Source organism: Rhinichthys klamathensis, unplaced genomic scaffold (assembly GCF_029890125.1).
Source record: "Rhinichthys klamathensis goyatoka isolate OS25496 unplaced genomic scaffold, OSU_Roscu_1.1 h1tg000029l_1, whole genome shotgun sequence".
Lineage (NCBI taxonomy): Eukaryota > Metazoa > Chordata > Actinopteri > Cypriniformes > Leuciscidae > Rhinichthys > Rhinichthys klamathensis.
Genome location: NW_026606579.1, coordinates 569,149 through 581,481, shown reverse-complemented (window position 1 = coordinate 581,481; position 12,333 = coordinate 569,149). Strand labels below are relative to the sequence as shown.

The 12,333-nt window shown below is 39.9% G+C and overlaps 1 protein-coding gene across 1 annotated transcript; it reads left to right on the top strand.

The window, feature by feature from the left end:
- Window positions 1-37: 37 nt before the first annotated feature.
- Window positions 38-10,041, top strand: kics2 (KICSTOR subunit 2). Its single transcript, XM_056245169.1, has 3 exons — window positions 38-571; window positions 3,057-3,345; window positions 8,995-10,041. Exons 1-3 carry the CDS (start codon window positions 331-333, stop codon window positions 9,812-9,814), a joined length of 1,350 nt encoding a protein of 449 aa, XP_056101144.1. The 5' UTR covers window positions 38-330; the 3' UTR covers window positions 9,815-10,041.
- Window positions 10,042-12,333: the final 2,292 nt, after the last annotated feature.

Here is a 12,333-nt window from a genome sequence, read left to right as displayed (position 1 = left end):
CAATTTTAAATTAGCTGATTTATCTGCGTATTGCTTTTATATGAATCGCGTTTCATATACAGACGTATTTGTCTCCTTTGGCTTGCCGTAGTGTTGTCATTGAAAAGTGTCATGGTGGCGTTTAGCACCAAGAATGTGCATTTTACCTGCAGAAAACGATCTGAGTCATTCAAACTCGTTGGTGTGGTTTGTTATGGTCTTTTCTAGCGACCGCGACTGTCGGACACAACATAACGCGCACGTCGAGCAGTTTAAGCGCTCATTAAATAACGCTTTCGCGTGAATGTGCGGCAGCTGCGAGCGCAAGTGCGCTGGTTTGTCCCTGTCATCATGTGTGACACGCAGCGCGATGAGGAACTGCGGCCGGTTCCTAAAGAGAGAGCCGTGCTCGAGAGCTTCTTCACACAGCTCGGGATGTTCTGGTTTGACAGGGCGAAGGATTATGTGGAGAAGGAGAAGGACTCCAGTAAGAGTGCAGGAGCCATCTGGGCGTCTCTGCTGGCCGCTCTCGCACACCTGGCAGCCGCAGAGAAAGCCTACCACAACATGACCTTCCTCGGCCAGAAACTAGGTATGAGAGAAGCACCTCTACTGTATCCTTATTCCTACAACAACAACTAAAACCTCTGTTTGTACCCGGGGGTGGGGGAGGGGTTCTGGAAGCCCATTTCCGCCACATAAGAAGAAAAAACAAAACATGCTTTGGTGTTTTAATCATGACAAAATGATTGATTAAAAGTCAAAATGATTAAATAAAGTGACATTATGACAAAGGAAATTAAGAGATAAAAAAGCAATAATTTAGATAAAATCGAAATTGACATTAAAAAGTTGAAATGACAAAATATCAACTCACAATTGTGAGATTAATGGGAAATTTTGACATTAAAAATCAAAATTGAGATTAAAAAGTCCTAGTTACTTATTTATTATTATATAAAGTCTTAAATGATGAGACAGAAGTTATAACAAAAAGTCGGAATTATTAGAATTCATAATTATGAGATAAAAAGTAACATTATGACAAATGAAATTATGAGGTCACAATTTAGATAATATCGAAATTGACATTAAAAAGTTGAAATAAGAGATGAAATTAATTTTTTTTTAAAAAGTCTCGTAAAGTCTTAATTGCTTCATTATTATTATAAAAAGTCTACATTGTGAAATAATCAAAACTAAGACAAAGTCGAAATTGAGATAAAATGTCAGTTATTATGACAGAAGTCAAAAGTATGTCAAGTCAATTTACAAACAGTCGAAATTATGACAGTTGTAATTATAACAAGAAGTTATAATTGTGACAAAAAAATGACACTTTCATTATACATAATTATAATTGTACCATGATTTGTCAACTATGGGGTTTTGTCTCATAATAATTACTTAATATCTAATAATTTCCACATTTTATCTCATTATAATGAGATTATACCTCACAATTTTTTATGTCATAATTTTGATTTACCAAATAATTTTTATGTGGCGGAAATCTGCTTCCACATGTATCAGATTTGAACACTACACACTTTTATTATGCTAATCATTCAGTAACATCATAGTAATCTTATATGTTTAGCCCTGTTCCAGGATAACACCATGCTTTATGTCTTTGGCATGCCAGTTATGGCTTTTTAGTAGGGATGGCCCGATACCATTTTTTTTCAAACCGATACGAGTACGAGTATTTACATTTGTGTACTTGCCGATACCGAGTACCGATACCGATATTTCTACCGCAAAATTAATAGGCTCCCAGAAGAGAAGACGACTATTTTAGAACACAGGTTAGAAGACTGTTTTTATTTTCTTCTCTGCTTGTTTTAACAAGTCTAAAAAAAAAAAAAAAAATTGTAAAATAATAAATGTATTAACACACAAACCACTGTTAATTTAACATAAAAGCAAGCAGGCTACTGCGTGCATGGTCTGGCATTCTGAATGCGCGCAAAGTGCGCTCCCTTAATAAATCCTAAAAGCTGACAGTTCATCGCGATCTCACACAACTCTGTTATTATCAATGAAGCTGACTGCACAATCAATCTTTCATAATATCCACACTTTGTTCATTATAATTAGAGGATTTGCCAGCATACAGAATTCAGCACTGAACAAAAAAGTCCGTTTTGAGTGGTGAGGGGAGTCTATCTTAAATGCTTCTGATTGGCCATTGCGTTCCAGAAATCAACACATATGTCTGTGATTGGCTACATCGCTCAACGCTGTAACCATGTTATGAATAGAAACTCTGTCCTGTAAATCGTTTCTATTTTGTTGTAGTTGTTCTTGTTGCTTTTCTGCAAGAGATGAATAAAAATCTTTTATTTTTTATTCATAGATATTTCTAGTTTGCGGGAGTCCCGCGAATCGTTTTATTCTCCCGTAACCCGCACACACAGAGTGAGTGCATTACCGCCCGCGCGCGCGCTCGGCCATCAGATCTATGATGCGTCTTCAGATGTTTAACTAGATTGCTGGTGTTAAACGATGTACTTTCTTTCCCTCCTCTCGACACCTTAGCTGAACATAACTCACAGTCTGCCTTGCTGTTGTCATCACCCCTTATCTTGAAATGAGCCCAAACCGCCGACATTATACTTTCCTATGCCTCAGTTCACCTCGACAAAGCACTCGCGGCGGCCAGTTTCGTTTTGCAAAATGTACGTGGTATCGGTGCGTGGTATCGGCGAATTTTTATGAGTACGAGTACGAGTATATTAGGACAGTATCGGCCCGATGCCAGTATCGGTATCGGGCCATCCCTACTTTTTAGACATAGTATTATTCTAGTACATGTCACCATGGTAATGAATATGCCAAACATGTGGTATTACCCTGGTACATGTAAAAAAAAAAAACTAAAAAAACACTGGAATGTGCATGTATCAGCTAATCCAATATTTTGTTGGACATGTCATAATGGTGTATGAGAGAGCAGTATCATTTAAATACAGCAGATGGCGCCATGTGGCCATACATAATACATCACCATCTGTTTGGTCTGTTATTGGCTTCATATTCAAGCTGAAACATATTCATGTATGCGTGTCATGCAGGTGGTCAGTCATTCTTCAGCCGTAAGGATTCCATCAGAACCATCTATACGTCTCTTCAAAACGAACTGAAGAAGGTGGTCTCCATGGGCCGCCACACATCCGGAGGCTCGTCTCCCAACCTGGAGGACCTCCTGTCTCATCTGTCCGAGCAGCTGTGTCACTTCACGCAGGCCAGGGTGGAGATCGCAGACTTCTACGAGAAGATGCACTCTCTGGGTAGCCAGAAGACTGTGAACTCTGAGGAGCTCGTGAGCACGCTGGAGGCCATTTTGCAGAAGTACAGTTCCAGGTGAGAAACGGAGAGTAGTGTGTGGTGTTGTAGATTCTTCGTTATGACTTTGTTTTAGTTTCATTATACTGAGAAACTATTATGTTTGTTTCATATACAAACATATACAGGATCGTTGTGTGTGTGCTTGCATGGGTCTGTAGTGTGCTATCTATACCCCCAGGGGGAGCCTTTGCTTGCCTTGCTCACATTCACCTTTTATTTATGAGCAAAAAAAAATGGTTTTACACTACATAGATCTTATAGCCCCGCCCCTTTTCAGTTCTGCACTTGTTGTGTTCTGTCTTCCTGTTCGTATTTCCACAGCATGAAGGTAAGATCTTACGGATTTATAAATGAACTGCCCGTTTTAAACTCTTCACTGTCTAGTCTACTGATGTTTGATGTGACATCCGCTTCAAACATTACAATGCTCATGATAACTTTTGTGAACCCTACAACAAATAAATTCATTTCACCAGCTAATTACTCTTCAACGTCGATGCCATAGAAATATACAGATCTACCGCAAAAACTGAAGATCAAACACAATATTCTAAAGATGGCTGTGCGCTTGTTTCTCTGGCGTATAAGGTCTATACTTGTGTAATCGAAAAACTATGAAAGCCCATTTCCACCTCAGAGTAAAATAAATGAAGGTAATTTAAAATAAACTTTCAAAGAAAACTGATGAAATCATTAAAACAATGCCGAAAATGTAATATCGAAAATGTGCTAGATGTAATGGTGCATTTAAAATATTTTTGATAAAAGCATCTGCCAAATAAATAAATTATTCAGAATTAATATATAATTAACAGGGTTCCCGCGGGGTCTTAAAAAGCCTTAAAATCATTGAATTTATTAATTTGGAAATAACCGTATTTTCCGCACTATAAGGCGCACCGGATTATAAGGCGCACCTTCAATGAATGACCTATTTTAGAACATTTTTCATATATAGGGCGCACCGGATTATAAGGCGCATAAGATACTGCAGTCAAACGTTTGACTGGGTTTGCGTTATGCATCCACTAGATGTCAACAAATGTCAACAAAACAGTCAGATAAAGTCAAACTTTATTAAGCGTTCTGACAACTCCATTCACTCCCATGGTAACGTTGTTCAAACGTTAAAGGAAAACTCCGGTCAATTTTAACATTGAGCTCATTTTTTGTAAATTTGGAGTGCTGTCAGTACAGATAACAACGACAAAAACCGACCGTGTTATCCTCTTTTTAAAATTCGCACCCTGTTGACTTAAAGGCACACTGTGGAATTTTTGGCCACTAGGGGGCGCTCGACCTGTAATTTTCACGTCTAGTGCCCCTAGAGGCCACAAGCGCCGCAGCATTGTCGCAAAAGTCAACAAACAGTCAACCGGTCAACCTCCCGTGTCTTTATGTGTGTGCAGACAGCATTTGATTTGTATGTTGGAGAAAGTAACCAAAAAAAAGTGACCAAAATAATAATATAAATTCTATAAAGAAAACAAATTGAATAAAAGTAGCATACGCAGAAAACAATGTCTGATCAGGTAAGTCGCATTGACAAGGGTTGCCCAATCCTGCTCCTGCCGATCGTCTGTCCTGCACAGTTCATCTCCAACCCTAATCAAACACACCTGAAGCAAACAATTAACGTCTTCAGGATCTCTTTGCAATGGGTTGGAGATGAAATCGAGTAGTCGGGAAATCGTGTAACAAAACTGATATAACTCACTACATATTTCCATTATTTGTAGTCTTCAGTTTTTTTTTCCTTTTACACAAATACAAACATATATGAGCTGAAAGGAAAAAAAACATTTACATTTACATTTGTATACGGCAGTATGTTGTGACTTATATCAGTTTTGTTACACGAATTCGCAGTAAATATTACATTATATATACACTTTTATGCCGATGTTTATTTTAAACTCTCCCTTTTTCTTTTTTTGGTCTCCTCTGACAAAATCTTTGCTTTCTTCGCTTTCTTCCGAGTAGCTGTTGATTCAGTCATGACGGCAACATACAGACGCCGGCAATCAAACGCGAGTTGCGCTATCACGTTAGAATTTGAGGAAGTTGGGGTGGTGGGGGAAGTGACGTATGCCGTAAAGCGGTCGAATTTTGTAGTTCTTTTTGTGCTCGGGTTCCTACCCGAAACCCGAAGTTACATAGTGCTAGTAAAAGCGATACAGACACCTTCAGGCTTCGGCAGACGTGTCATTCAACCTATTGTAAGTCGATGTACCATCTCAATGGGTTTTGGTAATATATTATAAAGGTTGAAAAGTTCCACAGTGTGCCTTTAAGTCTTGGACTATGATGACATCCAAAGAAATATATAATATATATTATAAATACAAATGTGTCCTCATAAACCATATATGCAAGAACACACACACACAGGTGTGTTCTTGTATGGTTTATGTATATATGGTTTATGTTCCTGTGTCCTCGTAAACCCCAATGGCTTAAAAAAAACATACTAAATGTTTTGTTTTTTTAAAAATGTCAAAAATGCAGAAAGTTTTCTGTAATGGGTAGGTTTAGTGTTAAAGGAACACTCCGACTTTTTGGGACTTTAGCCTATTCACCTTATCCCCCAGAGTTAGATAAGTCCATACATACCTTTTTCATCTCCGTGCGTGCTATAAGTCTGTTTGACGCATCCACCGCTAGCCTAGCTTAGCACAAAGACTGGATGTAAATGGTTGCAGCTAGCATACTAATCCAAATAAGTGACAAAATAACGCAAACATTTTCCTATTTACATGTTGAGATTTGTATAATCACAGAGTGTACAAAAACAAAGTCACATGATGAGACACAGACATATTTTAACCGTATAAATCCTGGGAACTATATTCTCTGAAGGCGAAGCACTGCTACTTGGGCGGAGTGATAACCGCAGCACCTGAGACGCGCTCTCTGCTACTCACCACGGCGCGTCTCAGGTGCTGCGGTTATCACTCCGCCCAAGTAGCAGTGCTTCGCCTTCAGAGAATATAGTTCCCAGGATTTATACGGTTAAAATATGTCTGTGTCTCATGTGACTTTGTTTTTTGTACACTCTGTGACTATACAAATCACAACATGTAAATAGGAAAATGTTTGCGTTATTTTGTCACTTATTTGGATTAGTATGCTAGCTGCAACCATTTACATCCAGTCTTTGTGCTAAGCTAGGCTAGCGGCGGGTGCGTCAAACAGACTTATAGCACGCACGGAGATGAAAAAGGTATGTATGGACTTATCTAACTCTGGGGGATAAGGTGAATAGGCTAAAGTCCCAAAAAGTCGGAGTGTTCCTTTAAGGGATATCATATATAGTAAAGTATGTACAGTTTAAAAAACCATTATGTCTATGGAGAGTCCCCGTAAACCACATATACGTGTGTGTGTGTGATCTCTATATATATACACTTTTTTCAACCATGATTTCTTTTAAAGTGTAAAAACGACTTAAATGCACCTTTAAATACCCATATTGTTCTATCAGAAATGATGTTTCGTAAAGCAGTGCGTGAGGTTACTGACATCTGCAGCTGAGCGCGCTCCCACTGACTGCTCAAGGTGAACTCTGCACTTCACGGAAAGAAGGATGCCAAATGTTGAGTCATCGCTGGAGTAGAAGAGACAAGATCTCCCAAATGTTATCTGATCAATTAATCAGTCAGCCGACGGCTCAGCAGAGATTCAGCTCTCGCCTGCAGCGGGACGCTTAAGAGGGTCGCCGGGGCTGACCTTGACAAGTCAGCTTTCAACTGCTGGCCTACAAAGAAAAAGCATTATATGTGAATTCATGTTTGCAAAAGTGATAATTTTCCAACAGGTTTCCTCAAACATGGATGGCCAAACCGATAGACCCGCCCCAAACTCACACCGTTGGTTGCCATGTTAGGCTGGTCAGGGTTTGTTCCTAGCACCAGGGTTAACAAATGGCTCGTCTCTGGATTAAACTGAAGTAGAAAGTATTCTTCTGTGAGCCTTTTTTTTTTTTTTAATTTTCTTTCTCTCCCTCAGTCATTTCCTCATGCTCTCTTTCTGGCTGCCTGCTAAGACATGTAATTAATGATCAGTCAGGGGTGAAGAATTTTCACGCTGCTGCTGAATGCAGGAGATGTAATGAGCTCTATGCCACCCTGCAGTATTCATGACTTTCTCCAGAGCTAATGAGCAAAGAGAACAAGCTGGCACAGCGTCGATAGCTCAAGCACAAACAGGACACACAGATTGCAGGATTACAGAGATGTTGACAATCGTCCACCATCTTACATCGTCTCATATTAATATCATTGAGTTCCATTACACATAGAGCTGTACAATATTGGAAAATCTGACAATGCGGTATTTAGTGTTTCTGATATATTTTGCGGTATGAAAAAATACAGAATTCTCAAGATGACTTAATTAGCTATTTTTGAAATAATCATCATTCTTGAATGAGTTGATTTTGTGGAGGAGTGCATTTGAATTTAAAATTGTTGTAAAAATCTAAAAAAGAAAATATTTTACTCTGCTGAAGACTTTTTTTGAGTGCAAACCATCCTTTTATGGTTTTACAATTTGGGAAATACTTGAAAAATGTGGGCGGCCGTCCACAAGAGCTTTCCACGTGTTTTCATTAGCCGCATTCACAGTTTTTGACCCATTCAATGTCTAAAATAATTTTTATTGTTATCTATTATTAATTAAAATATAAAAAAAATAAGAAATAAATTACAATAAAACAACTGTACTGTAAAAAAAAGTATTTAATAAAAAATAGCGTTTTGAGTCAATTTTTATAGCGCACTGTAAAATTAAAATACTGATATTTATGTCTTAATTTCTTCACTTTTCAGTGTTAAAAAATTGTGCTTTTATTTTGGTGGTTTGCCAGCAAATATGCACTGCCAGTTTCAGAGTGAAGCGTGACACTGCTTATGATTGTTTCAGCGTGTACTGAAAAAAACATTGGTGCAGAGTTTACTTTGAAACGATTTTCACAAAGTAACATTGAATTAAACATAACATTTTTAAGGAGAAAGACTGAAATAAGGATGTCATATCAAACGTCAGTAGACCGGGAAGAGTTTAAAACGAGTTCTTCATTCATAGACCCGTAAGATCTTAACTTCGTACTGTGGAAATATAAACCGGAAAGACAGACCATGAGCGCAGCGCTGAAAAGGCGCGGAGCTACATAAGGCCTTTAGAAACGCATAATGCCGTGTCTGAGGAACAGCTCACGGGTAGAATGTCACGGGTTGTCATCTCGTAATTATGGTTATTACAACATGGCATGAACCCATTTTTTTCTTGTAAGACACTTGAAATCTCAAAAATACTTTTTTTTTTTTACGGTGTATACATGAACACAGTGCCACGCTTATCTCTGAAACTGGCAACGAATTAGTTAGCCTTTGCAATTTGCTCACCCCAAAAATGTGTCATTACCCTCAAGTTGTTTCAAACCTGTATGAGTTTCTTTCTTCTCTTGAACACAAGATATTTGAAAGAATGTTGGTAACCTGTTGACGGTAGCCATTGATCAAGTCAATGGGTGCCGTCAACTGACTAGTTAGTTACCAACATATTACCAGTGGTATTGATTTTATTTCAAAATATATTGCACAGTCTGATAAATTCAGGGGAGGTTATATCTGTAATCCTTGATGGCCATTTAATTTCTTTCAGATTCCACCACCCAATCCTGAGCCGTCTGGAGAACAGCTTCCAGGTGGAGGTGGACGTGTTGACTCAGCTCCTGCGATGCCAGGCCCAGATCTCCGCGTGGCATTTCCTTCCGTCTCTGCTGAACCTGCACGGCGCCCATTCCAAACTGCAGGCATGGGGGCAGGTGTTCGAACGCCAACGAGAGACCAGGAAACACCTCTTCGGGGGCCAATCCCAGAAGGCCGTGCTGCCGCCGCACCTCTATCTGTGGCTGCAGCGCCTTCAAGCGACACTCCTAGCCAAGTTTAGTTTCTACTTCCATGAGGCTCTTAACCGGCAGACGTCACAGTCCGAAATGAAAACCCTGACGGCTCGCACCTCCCTCGATTACTTCGGCAAGATCTCTGGCTTTATTCGCAAGCACGACGCTTCGAACGTCTCCTTGGTCTTCGACAACCGTGGCTCCGAGAGCTTCCAGGGACACGGATACCACCATCCGCACTCGTACCGTGAAGCCCCCAAAGGCGTGGACCAGTTTCCGGCCGTCGTGTCGCTTCCAGGCGGTGAAAGGCCGGTCACGCACTGGCCCAACGTCATCATGATCATGAGCGACCGCGCCACGGAGCTCAACGCTCTGGATAAGGTGGTCCACTTTTACGACGATAAAGTCCAGAGCACTTACTTCCTCACGCGACCCGAGCCGCACTTCACCGTGGTGGTGATCTTCGACGGGAGGAAGTCCGAGAGGGACTCGCACATCGTGGCATTCCTGCAGGAGCTGACGGGATCGCTGAGGAACTCCAAACCCTTCACTACACTCAAACCTGGCTCCAAGGGATGAACTTCACCATGTACTATTTTCAACCCAAATATAGTTTGTTTTAAAAGGAGGTTTCAGGTCAATATCAGTTGCTAACGCTCTTGTATTCACCGTGCTGCTGAAACCGTTTTATCCTTTTCCCTTTGAACAGTTATTAAAGAGGTCCAAGCGCTTCATGATTCAGACACTTTCAGACCAAAGACGAATATCACAGCTGTGAACATTTGTCTCTTTTTTTTATGTGCTCGCAAATGAGTGTTCCGGGTTAGCAATTGGACTTGCTTTACTGAATATGAAAGGGACCTATTGCAAAGAATTTTGATTTCCCTTTTAATGTTAATTTGCTATGTGTAACACATTTTAATAGCTAAACCTTTGGTTTTAATGTTTTGACTTTTCTCCTCCTATTGTGTACATTTTCACTTCTGAAATAAAGTATAGAAATGTGTATCATACTAACTACTGACTTCTTCCTCTCAGGGAATAAAATTAGTTGTGAATCTTCACCGACACTTTTGACTCTTCTTTTTTTTTTTACCATTCCTGGTTGCTTTTTAATGTATTTAAGGTCATTGTCCTGCTAGAACATTCATTTCACATCCCTTCCACGTGGAACACATTGCAGTTGGATTTGAAGTTGCGAGATTTGATTTCATTTGGTCAATTTAAACACTACACGAAATCTTTAGAAATAGATGCTGTAAATTGCTGTCATTGTTTTTAATATGTAATTATCAATAATTCGTTTTTTAAAATCCATAGTATGTAAAGTGTACTTTTGAATTAGTCTAATGTTGATTGTTTATGTTGTTGTACGTGTGTTTGTTGTTCATATTTATTATTGTGCGCTGTCAATACACTGTCATTTTGGCCAGGTCTCTCTTGGAAAAGAGCTTTTAAATCTCAATGAGATAAACTGGTATAATTAAAAATATATATTTTCCTGTTATGGTTCACTGCAAACCCAATGAAACACAGGTCACAGCTATGCATATGAGAGTTGATGTCTGTGCTCAAGGACACGGAAAGGATGTACCACCTTGCATTTGAAAAATGAAGATTAATATAAATCAAAACATTAAAGATTGATAGCCGTATACCCACAAGGCAGAGAAAACAGGCTCCATCCACAAATCGGAAACCATAGTGGTGTGAGACTGGACCAGAAAATCTGGACTCAAAATCAAATTTAAAATAAAAAAGAAATGTTACTTGATTAGTGTCTTGTTGCTGAAATATTTCTTATTAATTTAAATAAGTAAATTTGTGACCTTAATCATGTGACGGTATAGAGAGATTGTTCCACAGAAGCTCAAAATGCTCGGATCATCTTAAATCATGAGAACACGATCATCAGGTTTTACATTTACATTTATTCATTTAGCTGACGCTTTTATCCAAAGCGACTTACAATTGCTATATACACTCACCGGCCACTTTATTAGGTACCCCATGCTAGTAATGGGTTGGACCCCCTTTTGCCTTCAGAACTGCCTCGATTCTTCGTGGCATAGATTCAACAAGGTGCTGGAAGCATTCCTCAGGGAGTTTGGTCCATATTGACATGATGGCATCACACAGTTGCCGCAGATTTGTCGGCTGCACATCCATGATGCGAATCTCCCGTTCCACCACATCCCAAAGATGCTCTATTGGGTTGAGATCTGGTGACTGTGGAGGCCATTTTAGTACAGTGAACTCATTGTCATGTTCAAGAAACCAATTTGAAATGATTAGAGCTTTGTGACATGGTGGAAGTAGCCATCAGAGGATGGGTACATGGTGGCCATAAAGGGATGGACATGGTCAGAAACAATGCTCAGGTAGGCCGTGGCATTTAAACGATGCCCAATTGGCACTAAGTGGCCTAAAGTGTGCCAGGAAAACATCCCCCACACCATTACACCACCACCACCAGCCTGCACAGTGGTAACAAGGCATGATGGTTCCATGTTCTCATTCTGTTTACGCCAAATTCTGACTCTAACATCTGAATGTCTCAACAGAAATCGAGACTCATCAGACCAGGCAACATTTTTCCAGTCTTCAACTGTTCAATTTTGGTGAGCTCTTGCAAATTGTAGCCTCTTTTTCCTATTTGTAGTGGAGATGAGAGGTACCCGGTGGAGTCTTCTGCTGTTGTAGCCCATCCGCCTCAAGGTTGTGCGTGTTGTGGCTTCACAAATGCTTTGCTGCATACCTCGGTTGTAACGAGTGGTTATTTCAGTCACTGTTGCCCTTCTATCAGCTCGAACCAGTCTGGCCATTCTCCTCTGACCTCTGGCATCAACAAGGCATTTCCGCCCACAGAACTGCCGCTCACTGGATGTTTTTTCTTTTTCGGACCATTCTCTGTAAACCCTAGAGATGGTTGTGCGTGAAAATCCCAGTAGATTAGCAGTTTCTGAAATACTCAGACCAGCCCTTCTGGCACCAACAATCATGCCACGTTCAAAGTCACTCAAATCAACTTTCTTCCCCATACTGATGCTCGGTTTGAACTGCAGGAGATTGTCTTGACCATGTCTACATGCCTAAAT